This window comes from Phycodurus eques, chromosome 17, assembly GCF_024500275.1.
Source record: "Phycodurus eques isolate BA_2022a chromosome 17, UOR_Pequ_1.1, whole genome shotgun sequence".
NCBI lineage: Eukaryota > Metazoa > Chordata > Actinopteri > Syngnathiformes > Syngnathidae > Phycodurus > Phycodurus eques.
This window is the reverse complement of record NC_084541.1, coordinates 3,987,795-4,011,771: the sequence shown is the minus strand read 5'-3', so window position 1 is coordinate 4,011,771 and position 23,977 is coordinate 3,987,795. Positions and strand designations below refer to the sequence as shown.

Here is a 23,977-nt window from a genome sequence, read left to right as displayed (position 1 = left end):
ATCACAGGGCACATACAAACAGACAACCATTCGCACTCACAGTCACACCTACGGGCAATTTAGAGTCTCCAATTTATGCATGTTTTTTGGGATGTGGGAGGAAACCGGAGTGCCCGGAGAAAACCCACGCAGGCACGGGGAGAACATGCAAACTCCACACAGGCGGGGCCGGGGATTGAACCCCAGTCCTCAGAACTGTGAGACTGACGCTCAAACCAGTCGGCCACCGTGCCGTATTGCGAATGGTTGTTTGTTTATGTGTGCCCTGCGATTGGCTGGCAACCAGTTCAGGGTGTACCCCGCCTCCTGCCCGATGATGGCTGGGATGGGCTCGGTAGGCTGGCGTGCTCTGATCTCCAGTGTTGGGAAAGTTAATTTTCTACGTGAACTAGTTCAAAGTTCAGTGCACCATTCCTCTTATCTAGTCATATATAACAAAACAAAATTAATTCCATATCATGACAGTGTGATTGTACAGTGTTTTAACTAAAGCATTCTGATACAAATAATAATTTTCCTAGTAATCAATTTTTACAATTTTGTATCAAATAACACGTTCTATCCCATTTACTGAGTGTCCCTGAATGCCCCTCACTTACGGAAACATGAATGGCAGCTGCACTGAATCGGTTGCCAAATACGCCATTTGTCCCCCGACATATAATGGCTCTAATATAGTGTGTTCAGACGGGTTTTGTCCTGGAAGTCCCAACCAAAACCTCGAACTCTTGAATGACAATCAATAGACTTTTGAAAAGTGTTCACATGCGCCAGAAAGAATGCATTGTTAATAATGTTCATCAGGCAGAAACGAACTAAGTGTAGTTCACATTCGCCCAAAATATGAACTAGTTCATTGAACTCATGAACTTTCGTTCATTGAACTCGTTCTGGTACAACACTCTGCTGATCTCTGTGTGGTCTGGGGTTGGCATGGGCCGATTACTGTTTTGAAGGTATCCCGCAGTTAAAGTCAAGGTTTCAATAACTGCTTTGCTGTCCATTACCGGTAATTAGCTTTTTTGTGGGGATTGGGGGTGCTGCAATATGATTGACTGCTTGCAAAAGCAAGACTGTCACACGCTAAACAATCAGCCTCTTTGATGTTAATATGGAGCGCCGAGCAGCCTAGCCTTTTTTTTTTCTCGGTTAACGTAAGACGAACGCGCTGATAAGGGAACGAGTGGGTTAATTGTGAGACGAACGCACTCATAAGGCAACAAGTGACGGCAGCAAGAATCGGAGAATCATCTGGACATATTTCAATGTTATTGACAATACAAATTCAGAAAAAAAAGAATTAATGACGGTGCCAGTGAATGGAACTGTTGCTGACTTGCTGCACATATAATGAATGTGCATAGGAGAGAATCTTCTCAAAAGCAGGACAGATCATATCCAGATAGTAGAAACTGGATCATCTCGCCAAAGCTTGAGGTACTTGGTGTTTCTCAATGCCAATCTTATCTGTAGGCAAGTTATCTGGATGCTGATTTGTTTTGTTTTGTTTGTGCTTAATTTTTATTTATATTTTTTTGTAGTTATTTGTTTTTTTTACTTTAAAGTTTTTGTTAGAAAAATGTTAAAAGCCTAAAATAGTCAAAAGTTTATTCGTACATTCTTACATTTATGTATTTTATATATTTCTTGTAGCACTATGTAAGCGCAGGAATCACCAATATGGTGCCTGCAAGCACCAGGTAGACCCCAAGGACCACATGAGTAGCCCTCGGGTCCGTTGTAAAAATAGCTACCTACTGATGGGACATTGCGATTCCCTAAGTGTTAATATTTATGTATTTACCATGCACCACTCATCAGTAGCACTGCCTCGCTCATTTCCCACATCCTGTCCTCTCCTGTCCTTTTCTGTCCTCTCTCATCTTGTTCTATTGGTTAGTTGTTGCATGTCCTCAACGGGTGTAACCCCATCCACAAATAAGAACATGATTTGACTGTTGCAACATTACTTGTGGTCAAATATCTAGACTGTCTAACTATTGTTCTGCTGTGTTTTGCACCCCTATTCCCCTTGTCCCTTTTCTGTACGGCAACATTTTCAATAGACATAAGAGTAATAAAATTTTTTAAAAAATAAGCAGAAGGAGTATTTCAAACTCCCCTGTTGCACAGCAAAACTGTTGCAGCACAAATGGCATACAGATCCACCATTCTGCATGGCCGTGCAGCTGAACAGGACAGGTTAAAAAAAATATTTATGTATGTACAGTGCCACCAGAAAGTGTTCACACGCATTCACTTTTTCCACATTTTGTTATGTTAGACTTATTCTAAAGCTCATTTGAGTATAGTTTTCTTTTTTTTAAAAAAGCTACATAAAATAAAATCTGAAAAAAAACAAACATATTTTCAGACAGTTGTACAAATGTATTGAAAATATAAAAATGTAAACATAATATGTACCTAAGTATTCACACCCTTGGCTTAATGTTTTGTTGAAGCACCTTTGGCAGCAGTCACAGTCTCAAGGCTTCTTGGGTATGTCTGTACGAGCTTGGCACACCTGTTTTGGGGTATTTTCTCCCATTCTTCTCTGCAGATCCTCTCAAGGTCAGTCAGGTTGGATGGGCAGCATCAGTGGACAGCCATTTTTAGGTCATTCCAGAGATTTTCAATTGGATTCAAGTCCGGGCTCTGGCTGGGTCACTCACGGACATTCACTGGCTGCTCCTGAAGCCACTCCTTTGTTATATTGGCTGTGTGCTTTGGGTCATTATCTTGTTGGAAGGTGAATCAACGCCCTAGTCTGAGTTCCAGAGCACTCTGGAGCAAGTTCTTTTGAAGAATTTCTCTATATTTGGCAGCTGTTATCTTACCCTTTATGCGGACGAGTTGTCCAGTTCCTGCAGAAGAAAAACAGCCCCACAGCATGATGGTACCACCACGATGCTTCACAGTAGGGATGGTGTTAGCCAGGTGATGAGCAGTGCCTCTTCTTCTCCAGATATTCAGGCCAAAAAGTTCTATTTTGGCTTCATCAGAGCAGAGAATTTTGTTTCTGCTGGTCTGAGAATGCTTAAGGTGCCTTTTGGCAAAATCCAAGCAGCCTGCCATGTGCCTTTTAGTGAGAAGTGGTTTCCATCTGGCCACTCTACCATAAAGGTCTGATTGGTGGAGTGCGTTAGCAATGGTTGACCTTCTGGATGGTTCTCCTCTCTCCACAAGAGAACACTGGAGCTCTGCGTTATTGACCATAGGGTTCTTGTGCACCTACCTGATCAAGGCCGTTCTTCCACGGTTACTCAGCTTGGTCAGACGGCCAGATCTAGGAAGGGTCTCAGTGGTTCCAAACTTCCTCCATTTCTGACTAATCGAGATCACAGTGCTTTTCGGGACCTTCGATGCTGTTGAAATTCTTTTGTATCCTTCCCCAGATTTGTGCCTTGACACAATCCAGTCTCGGAGGTCTGCAGACAATTCCTTAGACTGCACAGACAATTTCTTTGACTTCATTGCTTGGTTTCTAGGCTGATATGCACTCCCAATGATGAGACCTTATAGAGAGGTGCGTGCCATTTCAAATGATGTTCAATCAACTGAATTTATCAGAGGTGGACTCTGTTCAAGTTGTAGAAGCATTTCAAGGATGATCAGTGGAAATCTGATACCCCTGAGCTTAAGTTTGAGTGTCATAGCAAAGGGTGTGAACATTTATGTACCTATTATGTTTGAATGTGCAAGTTTTTTTAAATAAATTTACACAAATGTCTGATGATTTGTTTTTATTTGTCATTATGGGATATTTTATGTAGATTTTCTTTTAAGAATAAAACTATACTCAAATCAGTTTGAGATTAAGTCTGAGCAAAATGTGGAAAACGTGAACCGGTGGGAATACCTTCTGGTGGCAGTGTATGTATTTATTTATTTATTGAAACTTAACATGGAACATGTTTATTAATGTACCAAATATTACATATTTTGTTTAAAAATAACAGATTGTGTTCAATTGAAAAAAGTTTTTATTTACCCCAATTTTTTTAAATAATAGATTTTAGAGCTGTAATTTAAATACAGTGATACTGTGGTATGTTTGCTCAAGGTTATCATACCATCAGAATCTGATACCTACCGTCCCATGCCTAATGTGGGGGTTCGATAACCTTCAGGCTCTTGTTAATTCCTGCCTTCCCCCTTTATTTGTGAATGGTGTGAAATAGGATGCTGCCATGAAACGCTTGAGGTTTTTAATCTTAATAAGTTATCCTGGTGAAATAATATGAAATAAATACAATTGATGTTGAATACCTGCCTCTCAGTATTCACACAATAAAGGAACATCAGTATTATTTTTAGATATTGAGACAAATAATGCTTCCAAATTTGTAAACAATTACCATTTTCATAAAGATTAACTTATTTTAAAATTATTTTCATCAGGATTTGCTATTTCTAATATTTTTTTCTCAATATTAAAAACCTTTGCTTTGTAAATGACTTAAAATTTGTTTTTAATATTCAACCTCAAGATTTAGAGGATCATTCAAAAAGCAGGAATTTTGTTTTCTGTTTCAGAGCCTTGGAGGACATCAGGGAGAGCATAAAAGAGCTGCAGTACTACAGAGCCAGCATCTTCAAAGCTACTTTTGAGAAAAAACACCAGATTGTTCAAAATAGTAACAGTTAACAATAGTCTGTAAACTTTCAAGATCAGAGAGCCTTTTGTTACCATCACATCAGCCAAATCTATGATGAAGCAGTTATCAGTCATATTAATCATAAGACTTCTAGCTCTGAGGTTCCTTCGTGTCTGTACTATTCAAAATGTTAGCGGTTCATAAGAGGGAGCTCACCTTTTAGTTAGAAACTATTACTACATCATGTAAAGTTACAGGTAAACTTACATATTCATATTAAAGCTGAAATTGGTTTCATTTTGCTTTTGTTACGAAGTGAAAATTTAAAACAACATTATGCTCCCCCCGACAATTCAAAACAGTTCCCTGGTGTCTTAATAACATGCCTTTGACATGTTTTTTGTCAAAATATCCCAAGGATCAAGGCCGTACAAACAATGTTGCGTTTACTGCGTACTCACACGAGTTTGATCGCGGTAGTTGTGGGCACACCTAACGCAACTTTGGTTCATTCGTGCCACACGTAACCGATTCACAGTAAAGTACAACCGACAACTGTAAACAAGTAACATTATTATTATTATTAATCAGTTTATTTGAAAGGGGACAATGCAATTTCATAAAACACATGAAATACACATGGTTAAAAAAGCCAGAATTAGCCAGAAGGCTAGTTTTCATCTGTAGTCCCCTGGCCATGATGTAAAAAAGCAGTAAAATACATCTACAAGACAATATAATATAAAACAGGATACATAAAGACTTACTATTAAGAGAGAATAAAACCACAAATCATTTGATCATAACAAAAAAAAAAAAAAAAAAAAACATCATAACATACTTGTCTTTTAGTGTTGGCAGCTATAGGTGTTAACTAACCACATTTTCAGTTTTTTTGTGAAGGCCTTGTATGTTGTAAGCAGTTTAACCTCCTCAGGTACTGAGTTCCACTCACCAGTGCTCCTCACTGACCAGGCTGACTTACTGAAAGTGCTCCTGTACAGAGGAATGAGACAGTCACCTCTGACAGAGCCTCGAGTGACACGCTCAGAGCTGTTTCTTTGGCTGATGAACTCAGCCAGAGGAGCTGGAGCCAAATCATGCAGTACTTTATAAATCAAATTTAAATCTGCAAATATGTGAAGACTGTCCCAGTTTAAAAGACTGTATTTTTTTAAAATTGCACAGTGATGATAGTGCCTTGGTTTTTTATCCATCACTTTAATTACTTGTTTGTACAAAACTTCCAATGTTTTTTTTTGCATTCTGATCAGCCTGGGACCAACTGGTTATGCAATAGTTAAAGTGACTAAGAATCATTGAATATAAGTAAATTTTTGCGGCTTCAGTTGACATTTCATTTCGAATTGCACGAAAATTTGCGAGGTTTAATTTGATATTTTTACACAATTTGTCAATATGGGCTTTAAAGGAAAGCTGTGAATCTATTATTAACCCAAAATATTTGTATTGGCTGACAATTTGCATTTTTTCTCCATTAACAAGTATGTCGGGGTCAGGTGATACTCTATTTGTTTTAGTGAAATACATGCCGACAGTTTTAGAAACATTTAGCTGTAGACAGCACTCCTGCAACCAAGTTGTGACACAGGACATTGTATTAGTGAGTTTAGCAGCAACAGTATCTTTGGAGCGACCATGAACAAAGAAAACCGTGTCGTCTGCATACATTACGCACTCTGCTTCAGAACAAACAGTGGGCAAATCGTTGATATTAAAGACTTAATAAAAGGGGGCCTAATATTGATCCCTGAGGGACTCCAGATGTTAGCCTAAGAGACTCTGATCTGTAGTTGTTAACTGATACAGATTGTGTTCGGTCATGCAGATATGATTCAATCCAGCTCACAGCTTTGTGAGAGAAGTTAAATTTTGAGAGCTTGGTAAGAAGAACAGAGTGATTTACTGTATCGAAAGCTTTCCTGAGGTCCAAGAACACCGCCCCTACAACTCCACCCTTGTCGAGAGAAGATTTTAATTTCTCAATGAAGAGGCATGTAGCCATTTCAGTGGAATGCTTGGATCTGAAACCAAACTGCATGGCGTGGAGAGAGGGGGAGCTGCTGTTTAAATAATGGACAATCTGCTCTGACACCCATTTTTCTGCAACTTTGGAAATGGCCGGAAGAATGCTTATAGGTCGGTAGTTATTCAGACAATTTGAGTCACCGGATTTAAAGACAGGGGTAACAATAGCAGATTTCCAGGCCTTTGGAAAGTGACCAGATGAAATTGAAAGATTAATGATTGAGGCAATAGGAGTAGCAAGAGTTGAACCTAGATCTTTGAGCATGTTCGTGTCCATTCCAAAAACATCCTTTGCCTTAGATGGTTTGAGTGAATGAATTAAATCGATAACATTGGTCTAAGTAATAGTAAAGAACTGCGTTGCAGACAATGCAGGGTATTCCTTCCTTTGTTTTACTGCAAACTTAGAAGAGATTTCTGACACAGATTCAATGAAGTAGTTGTTAAAAGCATCAGCCATCACTTGAGGTTCCGTCAGGATGTTTCCATTTAATTTAATTTGCATTAGTTTTGTTTTGTTATTATGTGTATTACCCAAGAGTTTTTTAATATAATTCCAGGTTATTTTTGAATTTCCCTTCGCACTATTCAAAGCAGTAATGAAAAAGTCAGCTTTAGATTTTCTTATTTCTTTCACTACCCTATTTCTCAGTGAAATAAAGTGGTGTCTATTGTATCCTGATTTGACCGACAATTTCAAGGAATGATCGTGTTCTTTCATCAGTTTCAGAATAAATGTGTTTAACCAAGGAAGGCCATTCTTTCTAGCTTTTAGTTTAATTATCCGTGTAAATTGTATAATAATTTTTTGTATTTTGTTGGCAAATTTAGAACAATCCTCATCTAAATTTTTACCAGCAAGTAATACATCCCAGTTTACTTCTTGGATAGAATCTTGGAAATTTTGTTGTTCATGTTTTGGTATCCTATTGGATTCAGTGGTGGCCAAGGGTTTGAAGCGCTTTTTATTTAATTTTCTTGTGACCATTATAAGATCGTGATCAGACAATCCTGTGAGCATATTGTATGGCTTCAAGATCCTTTCTGGCCTATTAGTAAAAGCTAGATCAATCTGAGTTCGGGTGGAGTTTGTAATTCTCGTAGCGCCATTAATTACCTGAGTCATATCCATATCATCCATGACCCTTTTCAATTGTTTCCTAACTTTGTTAACTTTCCAATTAACATTTAGGTCACCCATTATTATCACCTCTTTTGCAAGATTGAGTTGTTTCAGTAAAATTTCCAGCTTTTCATAAAAAGCGGCATTTGATGAGGGTGGCCTATAAATAACTACAAGAATAAAAGACATTTGCTGTGACAAAGAAACAGTTAGTCCAAGAAATTCTAATCCATTCTCATATGTAACATGTATTTCATTACAATTAAAAGTGTCCTTGGCATAAATCATAACACCTCCTCCCTTAGAACCCTGTCTGTCATTTCTAAACATTTTATAACCAGGTACAGATAGTATTGCTGAGGGCGAAGATTCATGGAGCCATGTCTCAGATAGGCAGAGGAAGTCAATATTTGAGTCAGTGAGAAGGTGTTTGACCTGATTACTTTTTGTTAAAATGCTTCGTATATTTAAGTGTGCACAAATAATGCCTTTTGGTTTACGTGTTGAGTCCCATATTAATTTAGAGTTATTAACGGTTTGGAACACCCTGCATTTCCGGTGCTTTAGTATTGCGGGGTTTGGAAGCCCCCTGTTTCTTTTATTGGCAATGTTTGCATATAGCTTTACGCTCCCAGCTTCCGCATCAGCCGGCAGTGGTGGGGGCCCAGCCGGCAGTGGTGGAGGCCCAGCCGGCAGTGGTGGAGGCCCAGGCGGCAGTGGTGGAGGCCCAGGCGGCAGTGGTGGAGGCCCAGGCGGCAGTGGTGGAGGCCCCAGCCGGCAGTGGTGGAGGCCCCAGCCGGCAGTGGTGGAGGCCCAGCCGGCAGTGGTAGAGGCCCAGCCGGCAGAGGTGGAGGCCCAGCCGGCAGTGGTGGAGGCCCAGCCGGCAGTGGTGGAGGCCCAGCCGGCAGTGGTGGAGGCCCAGCCGGCAGTGGTGGAGGTACAGCTAGCAGTGGTGGAAGCCAAGCTAGCAGTGGTGGAGGCCCGGCCAGCAGTGGTGGAGGCCCGGCCAGCAGTGGTGGAGGCCCAGCTAGCAGTGATGGAGGCCCAACTAGCAGTGGTGTTGGCCCAGGTGGCAGTGGTAGAGGCCCAGCTAGCAGAGGCAAAGGCCCAACCAGCAGAGGCGGAAGCCCAGCTAGCAGTGGTGGAGGCCCAGCTAGCAGAGGTGGAGGCCCAGCTATCAGTGGTGGAGGCCCAGCTAGCAGTGGTGGAGGCCAAGCTAGCAGTGATGGAGGCCCAACTAGCAGTGGTGTTGGCCCAGGTGGCAGTGGTAGAGGCCCAGCTAGCAGTGGTGGAGGCCCAGCTAGCAGTGATGGAGGCCCAACTAGCAGTGGTGTTGGCCCAGGTGGCAGTGGTAGAGGCCCAGCTAGCAGTGGTGGAGGCCCACCTAGCAGTGGTAGAGGCCCAGCCGGCAATGGTGGAGGCCCAGCTCGCGGTGGTGGAGGCCCAACTAGCAGTGGTGTTGGCCCAACTAGCAGTGGTGTTGGCCCAGGTGGCAGTGGTGGAGGCCCAGCCGGTAGAGGTGGAGGCTTAGCTAGCAATGATGTTAGCTGATCTAGCATTGGTGTTAGCCCGGCTGCTCGAGGTAAAGGCCCAGTTGGCAGTGATGTCGGCCCAGGTAGCAGAGGTGGAGGCCCAGCTAGCAGTGGCCCAGGGTTTAGTTCAACATCACCAGCCAAAAGAAGTATCAGCAAGAGATTAAAAACACCCAGGAGTGGTTTGCCTGTGACAGCCTGTTTCTGCTCACCTGGGGGTGGCCTAGCATGGCCATAGTCCAGTACCCTTGTGAATAGCATGTGCTGACTCCATCTGGCTGGATACAAGGTTAGAATGCCCCTTTTTCTTGGACATGTTGAATTTAGCAGAAGATAGAGGGTTATCCAAACAGCAAAGGAATACGTTGATAGCATAATCCATGGTCCTATTTGATCTTTGGATGACTTTGTAAGCAAACGCACAGTACCTGCCAAACTGTGTGGCTGCACCCCAGCAGCCATCTTAACATAAATATACTTAACATAAATATACTTATCAGATACACCAATTTACTCCTTCACCATTCTCCAGGCCAGCTGTTTTTTTCAGTGTTGGGAAAGTTCATTTTCTACGCAAACTAGTTCAAAGTTAAGTTCACCATTCCAAAAATTAACTAGTCCAGTTCATAGTTCATAATTCAAACTTTTGAACTAAATTCACCATTCCACAAATTAACTAGTTCATAGTTTGTTTTGTTGTCAATATGTTGCTGACAATATGTTCCACCCTCAAAATACTGGCATTTCATTTTCCCATTGTTGTCACCCATTCAGTCCACACTAGTAGCCAGCTGCAGCTTTCGTCTTACAATCTCAAAAGCATGAGGAAAAATGTGTTGCATGACTGGTCTTTTTAAAAATGAGTAATTAAAACAAAACCGGGACATTTGTCCTCAATGTGCAAAGAAAAACATGCAACACAGTATGACAGGAACAAAAGGGTAAAAGGACATTGATAAGTTTGCATTTCTCGCAGCTCTGGCTGACTATATTAACAAATATTTTATCAGTTCTTATATTACAAGACAAAATAAATTCATATTATCACAGTGTGATAGTACAGAATTTTAACTGAAGCATTCTTGTACAAATAATAGTTTTCCTAGTAATACATTTTTACAGTTATGTAGTGTATTCCAAAAGAACTATCAAAGAACACATTCACTCCCATTACGCAGTGTCCATGAACATATCTCGCATTCTCACGCAGCTCCGCTCCCATGGCTGCACTGGTTGCCAAATTCGGCGTTTATCCGAGAAATGAAGGCTCGTATACAGTGGGTACGGAAAGTATTCAGACCCCCTTAAATTTTTCACTCTTTGTTTTATTGCAGCCATTTGCTAAAATCATTTTAAGTTTTTTTCCCTCATTCATGTGCACACAGCACCCCATATTGACAGAAAAAAACAGAATGGTTGACATTTTTGCAGATCTATTTAAAAAAGTATTCAGACCCTTTGCTCAGTATTTAGTAGAAACACCCTTTTGAGCTAATACAGCCATGAGTCTTTTTGGGAATGATGCAACACATCATTCCCAAAACACCTGCCCCAAATCCACACCTGGATTTGGGGCTCCTCTGCCATTCCTCCTCGCAGATCCTCTCCAATTCTGTCAGGTTGGATCGTGAACGTTGGTGGACAGCCATTTTCAGTTCTCTCCAGAGATGCTCAATTGGGTTTACGTCAGGGCTCTAGCTGGGCCATTCAAGAACAGTCACGGAGTTGTTCTGAAGCCATTCCTTCGTTATTTTAGCTTTGTGCTTAGGGTCATTATCTTGTTGGAAGGGGAACCTTTGGCCCAGTCTGAGGTCCTAAACACTCTGGAGAAGGTTTTTGTCCAGGATATCCCTGTACTTGGCTGCTTTCATCTTTCCTTCGATTGGAACCAGTCATCCTGTCCCTGCAGGTGAAAAACACCCCCACAGCATGATGCTGCCACCACCAAGGTTCACTGTTGGGACTGTATTGGACAGGTGATCAGTAGTGCCTGGTTTTCTCCACACATACTGCTTAGAATTAAGGCCAAACATTACTATCTTGGTCTCATCAGACCAGATAATCTTATTTCTCACCATCTTGGAGTCCTTCAGGTGTTTTTTTAGCAAACTCCATGCGGGCTTTCATGTGTCTTCCACTGAGGAGAGGCTTCCATCGGGCCACTCTGCTATAAAGCCCCGACTGGTGGAGGGCTGCAGTGATGGTTGACTTTCTAGAGCTTTCTCTCATCTCCTGACTGCATTCCTGGAGCTCAGCCACAGTGATCTTTGGGTTCTTCTTTACCTCTCTCACCAAGGCTCTTCTCCCCCGATTGCTCAGTTTGGCAGGACGGCCAGCTCTATGAATGGTTCTGGTCATCCCAAATATCTTCCATTTAAGGATTATGGAGGCCACTGTGCTCTTAGGAACCTTAAGTGCAGCAGAATCTTTTTGGCTAGAAAAGATTAACTGAAATGTATTGAAGTTAACTTATTTAATTCAGTGGTTCCTTCATAGGCAGCCCGCACGTCACTGGTGGTTCTTACCACTGCTACCTACGAGCACACTTTGAGAAATGCTGCTCTCGCTGAATGGAATGACATTAAAAACGTTTACATATTATCTTTTAAAATTTATTTATTTTTTGGTCGACTTAATCTACTGGTGTTTTTGTCGGTTATAATGTTATGGTATTTTGTCAACTAAAACTAGACAAAAACTAAAACAATTTAGATAAAATTATGACTAAAATGAAATTACATTTTAGTCAAAATACTTTGACTAAAACTAAATAAAAATTAACAGTGGCGTGCGGGCACTCCAGAGACACAACTATTTGTATACAAACAAAGGTGGGAGTAAGTCACATATGTGCAAGTCACAAGCAAGTCGCAAGTCATAACCTTCAAGTCTCAAACAAGTCCCAAGTTACTGCGGGGAAAAAAATCAAGCAAGTCAGTCCGAGACGCCACTAAATTTCAAGCCAGTCGAGTGAAGTGATTACTTCGTTTCAGCAAGTCGTAAGTCAAGTCATACAATCTTGCTCCAGTCGCAACATACAGTATAATGTAGTGGTAATAATGTTTTTTCACAATTTTTTCCCCATAAATCCTAACCCTAAAAAAATTCTTCATACCTTATAAAAGTTAAATGAACAACAACTGAGATTATGATTAATTGCATTGATTGCACTGAATTGTTTAAAACTGAATTTAACTAAACTTTATTTCTGAACAAACTATGCTGTGTGCTTTTAGGTGACAGCCTAGTAACACCTACGGTTCTTAAGAGAACACAAGCAAAAGCCAAGACTGTTTTCTGTTGGTCAAATATAGATAGATTAGTACCTAATGGGCTAAAGGAGAATGAAAGAGATTCATAATTAAGGGAATAACACATGACATGAAAATGTTGCCATGCTTAAAAAAAAAGTAATGTGAGCAAAATATGCATTCCTCCTGTGTCCTCTACTTTAATTAAATCACTGAGTTGGGTTTGTTAATTTATTTAGAAGCACTGACTCTGGACAAGTGACAATTCTCATAAGATTCATGGTTACGTTTCATATGCTGTTGTCTCAATTTTAAAAACAGTGCAGACAGCTTTATCACAGAGCCAACACAACAGATGACATTTTGATGATGACACTTCAATAAACACGTTCAGTAGTATGAAAATTACAGTGTATTGTCGAGCTGCGCCAAAACCACTCTTACAATTAAAAAAAAACAAACAAACAAAAAAAAAAAAAAACGAAAACGTATTAATATGTCTTTGTCTTCTGACCCCCCTTTGACACATGATATTCAACGTGTCAATTTGACATGCAGCGGACTCCGTCAACAAAGTAGAGACACAGGGAACCTGGTTTCTCACCCGGACGCTAAACTAATTAACAGTCAGTCACCCCCCCAGCCAGTCTGAAGGGTCTCACCAACAAAGACCTTTTTCTGCAAACTGACTTGATGACCAATAATTTCAGAAATCCGCTTTTTAAGTGTGACTGTTCACGACAGTTTGACAACAATGGAATCAATATTCACCGCCTTTTTAACAAGACGATGTTCTTTTGATATTCAAACATTGCATGCAGGGAGCTGCCAAGCCCACTGGGACAACTGATGGAACACGAGCGACACCCACAGGCGGTGGAGAGTTACTGCAACTGCGAAATCACGAGTGACATTTTTCACCGAATTTAAGTCTGTTTTGATATTTGAAAAACTTTGCATGAATGCTCCAGTGTTTACCACCACACCAGTGTCACCAGTGATTGTATTTCTTCAAATTTGAATGTCTGATGTCAAATCTGTTGGTCAACTGAACCAGATGAGGCGCTTCACCCCACACAACACAAATGCCACATTGCAAATATTAAATGCTCTCAGCAACCACAAAAAATTGAAACACTCATTGCATAGATTAAACAGGGTGTGTGTGCGTGACAGTGCAAAGCACCCAGCCCGTGGCGACCAGCTCCACTCAAGGGCTTCGGTCGTCCTCCACCTGAAGTTTATTTATTTGTTTCCTTTTTTCCCTTTTTTTTGTCTTTCTCCTTTTTCTTCAAACCTTCCTTTTCCGGCGCCCTGGCCAAGCATCCGGGCGATCGACCAGGCTGCCTAAATTGTGTCACACGCAACGTAAGTCCGTGCGGTCCACTAAAGTACAGATTGGTGCATATATGGGTTCAAAATAACGGTAACGGGAACTTCCAGCTTCCGTATAGTCACTTGCACACTCTCACTTCACACCTACATCACACGTTTGACCTGCTTTACGAATGTTTACCTGGGGTGAGTTTATTCCATTGTTAAATGTTATTTGGATATCCGTTGTTTGTGCATTGCATACTTTGAACTGTGGTAAGTTTTCCTACGTAAGTTCTTCCCCGTACACCGGAGTAGCTATTCGGACAAGTTATATAGTTGTGGGGAATTTTATTTGGAGGTTCGCTGCGTAATAGATTTGGAAAGTCACTGGTTACAGTTAAATGCGTTCTACATTAAGAATGCCTACTGTGTGTAAGTCAGGCTCCGAGGTAAAGTGTTTGGGAAAACACGTGGCATCCGTGACGGTCGTCATTTTTGCTTTGTTATAACCAAGACGCCCCTGCGTAGGACACAATTTGGTCTGACTCAAGGCGTCCGTAATTCGCTGTCATTGTTGAGAGAACATTCCACGTGACTTCATCGTGAGGTCGCCACTTTGGTTCGATTCTTTTTGGCATTGAATATGCTTCGGTTTGTCCTCGAGTGCCCCCTTGTGGATGTTCATGCGATTACGCAACTTCCGGTAGACTACCGGGAAGCTGTTAGCCGCCTAGCCGCTGCTCAGCCGCTAGGAAGCTGTTAATGAACACACATTGAGACATCGTGTTCATTCTTGGTCGTTGCTTTTGAAATAATAAACTTGAGCTTGCCGATAGCACTGCCAAGTGCTTTCCCTGCTTGTTTAAGCTTTCGTTGTGCACTGATTTTCAGTGAGCGCTCCACCGTGAGTGCCGTGCAACCTTGCGGCACACATTACCTAGCAACCGACCGTCCCTCGCGAGCTGACTAACTAGCCGCTCAGCTACTGCAGTCACCCATGATGGCGATTGTACTTTTGTCAATTTAAAAGCCTCTGTTTTCGCTCATTTTGTCAAAACGCTGATGTCGCGATTTTGTTTTAAAGCTTTATTGCCTAGTATTTTTAACCAGTTTTGAGATTTAGAGATAGCAACCAACCAAGCTATCGAGTGGCGCTGCATCCTCAAAGCAATAACGCCACCTCCAGTTCTCAACTGCGGTCAAAGCCAGCCTCCACTCGAAAAGAAGTCAAGCCAGCCACTCCTAATTTTGTGTATATTAGGCATTACGGCTCACATTCACACCTACGGGTAATTTAGAGTCCTCAATCAACCTACCATGCATGTTTTTGGGATGTGGGAGGAAACCGGAGTGCCCAGAGAAAACCCACCCAGGCACAGGGAGAACAAGCAAACTCCACACAGGTGGGGCCGGGATTTGAACCCCAGTACCCAGAACTGTGAGGCAGATGTGCTAACCAGTCGCTCACTGTGCCGGCTACCCCAGATTGTTTTATCATTAAATCTTTTTTTTTTTTTTTTTGCTTTCAAAATTAACACTTTAACCACTCATACATACTACACTGTTCTTATTCATATATATTACAATATTTCACAAAAACAGTCAATTATAAAATTGCTTTCTGTTTCTGCAACACAGAAAAAAAATTGGTCTGACCAATTATTGTAGCTGAGAGTCTGTGGGTTTCCATGAAAACAGAAGACTGTGTACTCGCTGTATGATTTGACTGTTTAACGTTTGTGTATTTATATACATACATACATATTTACCTTTGTGGGCACATTTGTCTGTTAAATCTGTTTGAATCTTTTCATGGAAAATATTTTAAGAACAACTCCCTCTTTGGGTAAAATCTGCTTGATGCCGCGAGACAGTCTGAGAGACCTGGAGTATGAGTATGTGAGACTATGATCTTGTGGTTTACTTCTATGATCTGTTATTTATCTGCTGTCGCTGTCCTCAGAGCTGTGAAACATTCCATCTGGTTCAGTTAACAACAGATTTGACGTTTGACATTCAAGTTTGCAGCAATACAGTACTATTGGCGTTCATGTAAAGTTCTTAAAATATTGACTCACGGTCGAGTCACAGACTGTCTTATGAACCCCTGTCTGTAGTGTCGTTCCGTCGCCCGAGGGTGTCGTTGTTGCCTGTTCCAACTCCCAAGTAGCAGCTCTCAGAAGGGTGGAGGTTCCAATCCTTCGACTGGCGGGGAGTTAATAAACTTAGCGTGCGGGGGCGAACCCAGCATCCTTGGGTCTCCCCTTTGAGGTCCCGGGCACACATGATTCACTTAGCGTCGGCATGGCAAAGCAAATGTCTGTGTCTTGTTGAAGATAGTCTATTGTGTTAATCCGTTTAGAGTCTGCATGTGACTCTGGAGTTACAGTCTACCTCGGCAGGGAGCGGCGGTAGTGCGAGGCTGGGGTGCCAGGTGGCATCTTTTGCGTAGCATGTCCGCTACATATCCCCCCTTCGCCGGCTTGATCCGGCTCGATGGCAGATGAAGGCGACGTCTCGTTGAAAGATGGCACAGGTTGGCAGGAACACACACACAACAACGCAGTACAAGTAAAGTACAACCTTAGTGCATATCACCACCCTTATGGCTACAACATGGCAACTTCCAAAATAAGGTCAGCCTATATGTGTATATGGGTCAGGATGGATGTGTGTTGGTGTGGCTATTGGGATAGCAGGGAGAGTAGAGATACGGGGCATTGGGCGTAGCTAAAACTAAGGGCGACCATTACCTAGGTGTAGAGTTCCATCCATCCATCCTTTTTCTGAGCCGCTTCTCCTCACTAGGGTCGCGGGCGTGCTGGAGCCTATCCCAGCTATCATTGGGCAGGAGACGGGTTACACCCTAATTTGTGAGTAACCTGATTATTATTTTTTTAAATCAAATCATGAACATTGTTAGAGGTTAGGAAAAGAGAACAAAGAAAAGTTGCAGCCCGGGTATAACCTGTCGACCGTACAAACCTCTATTGCCCGGTTGTTTTATTCTGGTCGAGGTAGAACTTCAATGATTAGGCCGATAATAACCGTTTGGGCCACCTCAACAGCGGGAGTTGTTAGAAATGACTGGCTGCACGCTTACACAACACTGCATACACTTTTATTTGATACGTCCCATTACAGATACACATTCAGATATTCTTATAAACATATAATTGCATTACACTTACTCGCATCCATCCATCCATTTTCTGAGCCGCTTATCCTCACAAGGGTCACGGGAGTGCTGGAGCCTATCCCAGCTATCATCAGGCAGGAGGCGGGGTACACCCTGAACGGGTTGCCAGCCAATCGCAGGGCACATACAAACAAACAACCATTCGCAATCACATTCACACCTACGGGCAATTTAGAGTTGTCAGTTAACCTAGGATGCATGTTTTTGGAATGTGGGAGGAAACCGGAGTGCCCGGAGAAAACCCACACAGGCACGGGGAGAACATGCAAACTCCACACAGCCGGGGCCGGGGATTAAACCCCAGTCCTCAGAACTGTGAGGCAGACGCTCTAACCAGTCGCCCACCGTGCCGCCAGGTGTAGAGTTCTGAGTAAAAATCACAAAAAAAAATAAAAAAAAAATAAGAGAACTCAACGCGGCTCTATGGGAGAGAAAGAAAGAGAAAGAAAAGGTAGCTAACTCCAACTTGGCACGTAGGGGGCACAGCGGTCAGGAGTAGAACCCGACAAATCAATCAAGGAGAGGGAAGGTGCCAAGTAGAGGTTCTAATCTTGGGGAGAGCTGAATTCTAGTCTAGATTCAAAAGGGGGTAGAAAGGTCTGGGGGGGGGCCATTTTGGTCAAGGAAGACCTCCTCTCCTCTCTTTATGGGGTTGAGGTCGGGTTCAGTTGTTCTTTTCCTCAGGTGTTCTGTCCTCAGTGCTAATAGTGCGTAAAGTGCTGTCAATATGGGTGATGTCAATCGCCTGAGTTCTTTCAAACTGAATCTGTGTAAGCGTCTCAGGATCAACTTCCAATTTGTACTGTCCGAAAAAGTTCGAAATCTCGATTTCGCGCTCATAATTTTCGGTTGGCAGGTGGTAGCGGGCGACGTTCTCAATATGCAAAATGGCATCTTTGGGGACGTCGAGCCACATGTTTTGATTTGGCAGGGCGAGTCTCGTCATGATGTCGTGGTGGTCATAACTCAGCGTTGCGCTTAGGGCTGGTGTGTTGACTAGCCACTTGGACCCAACAATTTCCGCATGAGTAGTACTAACCTGGTAGCAAGGTGGAGCTTCTGCTCTACACCGCGACCCATCCTTCATGGGCTTCAGGCCACAAATCCCACCCGCTACATCTTGGATGAACGGCTTACTGGGACACAGGTAATCTTTGGTGAGGATGCACGTGCAAATTTGACGCCAGATACAGATCAGGGTTGCTATCGTGATAGGCGACTACCGTGGGATTACTGATTCGGACGTATGTGTCGCTTTGCCAGGTGCCAACATTAATTACGTCTTTTAGGCAATAGATGTTGCGGGAGTCGATAATTGCAAGAGTAACAAGGAAGGCTACTTCTCAGAACTCAGGGTTGACATACAGGACAGTGGAACTCCCGAGGGAAAAATCCAAGTGGGCTTGAGCAGGGCTAATGGGGCTTGCCAGAGCTTTAAACAGGATGCTTTTGATTAAGCTCAGGGGAACCAAGTACGGAGGGATTCTACCCATTGCTAAGTGGTCTATGGACGAAGAGGTTTCACTTCGCATGTCATTCATCAATGTGGTAACAATCTGTGTGTGAGCATAATCCGTTTGGACCACTGACAATAGTTTGGTTCAGGATGACACTGTGAGTGTTGAGGACAAGGATAGTGCCTTGAGCGTCTCCCCTAACAATTGGAGGTTAGCCGTTTGTCTCTCCATGTTGCGTCGGATGTTAGGAATTTCGGTTTGGAGTTCACCAATTTGTTTCTTAACGATGTTTAAGCTGATGGCGTTAACCGTGAAGGTACCTATGCTAAACAATGTGCCAAGGGAGCCGGCAGCTATGAGCCCCTACAAAATGCTTTGAACGTCTGGGGATTCCTCTGAGATCGGCCTGAGTACCGGCAAATTTTTCTAATTGCTGGAGCATGTGAGTGGTGTCGCAGGCGGCATGGTGGATAGCCTTACGTAGGCTCCTGCGTAGCTGGTTTTGGTGGACTTCCCGACGGTACTAAGGCTACACGCGTCACCGGTGGGGGTGCTGCGGATGCCTGTTATTTCGGTCATTATGTTTTTGGTTTGCGGCAGAGCAGCGCGTTCGGTTTCACCAGTGTCTCGGTCAGGCGTCTGCGTTGGCGGACATGGTGCAGTCCTTGGCGTGGCGAGGATGCTGTCACGGAGGTTGGACCTTCTTGACCGGTCCGGTCTCAGTGTGTGGACCATCCTCCGTTTTGTGCATGGTGCATCATGGGCGGAGTGTTGTGTGACCCCCCCTTTCGCGCCGTGAGGCCACGAATGGCGGTGAAGTGCGCTTCATGGAGGCGCAATAACCAAAGTCCACGATAATGTGAATCCGCAGGTGCAAAGTTAAAGAGAAACCGAAGTTAAGCTTGCGCAGCGCGCAGAAAGGAAGAAGAGAAAAAGTGCTGGTCACGGCGAGCCACAGAAAAATCAACAGAAAGGCAGGTAACTTCGCCATCACGAACAATGTGGAACAGAAGAGGAAGGCTGGGGACCAGCACAGAAGGAGGCTCACATCACCAGTGGATGCTGCAGGTGACCAACAAGGGGCCTGGCCTGAGGGAGAGGTGGGTGGTTAAAATGGCATGGAGTTTGCAAGTTCCAGAGAAGAAGTGCATGGGGAGTCTGAGTCTGTGTGAAAGTCACGGAAGAAGCAAGATGACTTAGCGGCCCTCGACGGAGCGGGCCAGCTCTGTAGAGAAGTCTCAGCGTGATGGCTGAAAATGCAGGCCAATGTTTAGGGGTAGAGTACACAAATTGCTTTTCGAAGGGCACAATTTTTGTATTTATTAGGGGGTCCAGTGGCCTCAAAAGGTCGAGAGCAAGTCCTGTGTCACCGGAGCGACCCCTGGCAGGTCTGCTTGGTATCGCAGGTGCAGTCCCCACTTTTGTAAGAGTGGGGACTGTATTCGGTGCGGTTGTATTCGATGGGTCGGAGTGCGGCCTGGGTGCAAGTCTGATAGGCTGCAGTCTGGTGAATCTTTAGCGAATGATGCACCGTGTTTGGTTAGCACTTCTCGGAAACGGTGTCGTTCGTCCTCGGAACTTAGGGGGTCAGCATCTGCTTGGATCTGCTGCATGTGGGTTTCAAAGTTGGGATAAGGGAACAGGCGACTATCTCACGGTGTTACCGGTGCAGGCGAGTTGGTTCACGATGAGTTTGAGGGAGTGGGTGAAGTCGCGGGAGACGCGCTTTCGGGTGCAGCTGGGATTGTACTGAGCGCATGGATCACCAGGTGTTGGTCTGTAGCCAGGTCCACTCTGATGATGTCATCACACTCAGTAGGTCCCACTGGAATGAGAGCAATGTGTCGCGAAGGAACAGTGAGATCTACTCCACCAGAGCTAGGCAATGGGAAGTGGTCTAGTGGAAGGTGACCAATCACAGGGACCGTGATATTGAAGTCGTGGAAGTCGGAGCATATCAAGAGGCCAAGCCTCGTGGATCTGGGGATGTGAATGTTGTTCCCTATGTGGTTGTGAATCAGCAGCAAAGTTGTTCGGGAAGCGTCTAGGAGGGGTGTGGCATGCAGTGAAAAACCCAGGTCATTAAACTACGGCGAAGGCTGAAAGAACGCATGCGGACCGGTTACGCCTCTGTTAGCACGCGCGACCAGTCGAATTGGGAAGTTGATAGTTGACGCTTTTACTATAACTTCGTCTTCGCTCAAAACTTCGGGGATGGTTTGTCCCGACTTAAGGTTTAACGGTTGGACAACGCGGTTGGCGGAGCCGCCATTAGTGTGCGACCACAAAATATTGTTAATATTGTCAACTTGAACGGCCAGTCGGATAAGTACATCCGCGCCAACATAAGCTTTATGTGGCAAATTGGGGACTACTAGGAAGCAGTGAGTTAACGAGCGATGGTTCCATTGCAGGTTTAGGGCACATACGCCCACTGCAGTGACGGCAGATGGTGGCACGGTGTTAACTGAAGGTCAGGATGCTTAAGTCGTAGTTTGTCAAAACGGTGCCTGAGAGATTGCTGATTTGTCAGCCCACAAGGCCAGGATGACGTCGTCTGTTGGGCTGTCATACAAATTAATTCCACCAGCAACATTGGGGCCATAGCGCTCTTCGTGAGGTGGTTGGACAAGATGGCAGAGAAACGTGTCAAGTTCTCTAAGTCGGTTCAGTGGTGGCAAGGTGGCTACAGGGGACTCTGGGATGTCGTCAATGGGGGTGTCGTTACTTGATAGGAGTGCGGCCTGACAGGTCGCCATCCTCCGAGTGGTCCCAACCTGGGCCCTGGCCTGAGGACAGTTCCCAGGTTGGTGGTGGTAAAGCCTGTTCCACCTTGCGCCCACAGCTGAAGATTTTTGTAAGCGATTAGTGGCTCGTACCGGCAGAGCAGGTCTTGGCCGATGAGCAGGAGGACCGTTTCAACTGGAGACACGTAGACCGGGTGGACTAATGTCATGGGGCCAATTGTCCAGTGGAGCATAGTTACGGTGTTTAGCTCGGTATTAGTTACTGAAAATGCACAGATAGCGCGCAGCGTTGCAGTTGAAGGTTGCGGCCACTGGCTTGTAGCAATGTCAGAAGTTGATGGAACACAGCGTGGGACATAACAGTGATGTCTGCTTCGGGGTCAATCAGAGCTTCTTGGATAAGTTCATGCTCAAGGCTAAATAGAACTTTCGGGATGTACCTTTAGCGGTTAGTTCACCCAAAAGCTGTCGGAATGGCAAAACGTTATTTAGTAATGTGATGTCACGCGAGTCAGGGGCTTCGCCTGGGTCTCGTCGGACGATTAGGACGGCACGAGCGGAGTTTAGGGGTTGGTAGTCACCAAGTGGTCTGCTAAGGTTATGGCGAGGTGAGGTTGTCGAAGAGTCGGCCGGGGTCACAGAGGCACTTGGCAGGTCATTAGGGGAACAGCGGAGGTTACCTGGTTGACCTATTGCCTCCTCTGTGGTCCTGTTCGACTCAGTCAGTCCAAGTCATAATGATGGGTCCCGCTTTTTGTCTATGGACAGGCTGCAGAGCACCTCAGGTAATTCTTCTGCCACAGCACTCATTTCCATTTGAGAGCTGTTGGTTCGGGAGCCCTTTTCCCGGTTGTCACTTGTCGTTTTAGGGTCTCGGTTGGACGAGTCAGATTTAGGCAGATCGTTACGTGTACCCTGTTTTGACATGTAAGTTTGGCACGAATTAGAGCTGCGGTCATTCCATGATTTTGATTTGTCGTTGAATTGGCGTTGGTTACGAGGACCGTTGTTGTACGCGGGCCGAGATTGGTTGTATGGGTTAAATGACTTCTTTTGATTGTCGGGTTTAACAACGTCAGAACGTGGTGTCGGTCACACGTGCGTTGTACGTAGCGCCCTGTAATTCCATCTGTGGTTATGCGTTTGTAAAGAAGACACCTGAGGTTTTAGAGGCAGGGTGTTTTTGTTTAGCAAAACCATTGGAGGCCAGTTCACGCAACTGGGCACTGGACAGTGTGCGCGGGCACGCTGCAATGCCCAGCTGGTGGCTGGTGTTAGGATGTAGGTTTTGGACAAACAGTGTTTTGAAATTTTTGTCCTCCTCCATATTCGCCTCATTTAAATTTCCAAAGTACACTTTACGCAACCGGCAGTAATAAGCTTGGGGTGTCTCAAGTCTCCCCTGTTTAACTGTGAGGGCTGCAGATACGCCGGTTGTGGCCTCTGGGTCAACAAATTCTTGAGACAATGTTTGGCAGAGGGCCGGGTAATCGGCCAGCACATGAGCCGGTTGTTGTTCAATTAAGCTGCTGACTTCACGGCTAGATGAAACTTTGATAAGGTACAGTCTGTCGTCCATAGTAGCAAAAGGGAATCATTTAAGGTGGAATTCAAGGTCTCCAAGGTACGCTGGTGTGTCGTGTAACCCATTTGGCTTAGGTTCAAAACTCGGAATGTTGCGTGCCACTTTGTCTAAGTCTCTTACCTGGAACAGCGCTGGGTGGAGGGAGAGTCGGGGGTTAGTCGAAAAGGTGAGCTGTGACTGGTGAGGCTGCCACCCGTGAGGTGGCCGCATGGCGCCCCCTGAAGGATGCCTCCTGAAGTCCACGATCATCTCTACACGATCATCTCTTGAGTGTATTCAGCTCCCAGGTTGGGGTTGTCAAATCTGCAGTAGAAGGTATTCAAGTCGTTGGCTAGTGTGCTATTGTTCTCATCTTGGGGGGATCGTCGCTTGTAATTTGTCAGCGATTGGAATGCGTGCCAGACTGATTTAGAGTCATTAGCGCTAAACTGTCAGCAGGTTTCTAGCGCGATTATACAGGACCCTGTCCCCGCTCTGATATGCCTCATCCTTGGCTTGGCGAAGCTGCTTAAGTTTGGCAGTGAACCACGGCTTGTTGTTGTTGAATGTGCGAAATGACTTTGTTGGTACACACACATCTTCACAGAAACTGATATAGGATGTGACAGTGTCCGTATATTCCTCCAGGCTGCCAGCTGAATTTTCAAAGACACTCCATTGACAGGCGGATCGGTGCAGCGTCTGCTGTGATGTGGACTTTGTATCGATCCGTTGTGGTAAAGAAGGAGCTAAGCCGGAAGGCGAAGCCTAAGGAGCTAAGCCGGAAGGCGAAGCTCTCGATTTACCGGTCGATCTACGTTCCTACCCTCACCTATGGTCACGAGCTGTCCCGGATACAAGCGGACGAAATGAGTTTCCTCCGCAGGATGTCCGGGCTCGGTCATCCTGGGAGGATCTCAGAGTAGAGCCGCTGCTCCTCCACATCGAGAGGAGCCAGATTATGTGGCTGGGTCTGGCCTGGTGAGGTGTTCCGGGCACGTCCCACCGGTAGGAGACCCCGGGGACGACCTAGGACATGCTGGAGAGACGACATCCTTCGGCTGGCCTGGGAACGCCTCGGGATCCCCCCAGAAGAGCTGGATGAAGTGGCTGGGGAGAGGGAAGTCTGGGCGTCCCTGC

At 44.5% G+C, this 23,977-nt stretch overlaps 1 protein-coding gene across 4 annotated transcripts in view; it reads left to right on the top strand.

Annotated features, from left to right (window-relative positions):
* smfn (small fragment nuclease) overlaps nucleotides 1-23,977 on the top strand; it is a 70,743-nt gene that overhangs the window by 33,185 nt on the left and 13,581 nt on the right. The window contains exon 7 of one of the 4 annotated variants that reach the window (XM_061703011.1): nucleotides 4,537-6,323. The exons of 1 other annotated variant lie outside the window; for it this stretch is intronic. In XM_061703011.1, the coding sequence (XP_061558995.1) occupies nucleotides 4,537-4,648 (112 nt within the window). In that variant the 3' untranslated portion in view covers nucleotides 4,649-6,323. Of the gene's footprint in view, nucleotides 1-4,515; nucleotides 6,324-23,977 lie in introns of those variants that run through there. 2 more of the 4 variants (XM_061703009.1, XM_061703012.1) reach the window with 2 other exon arrangements.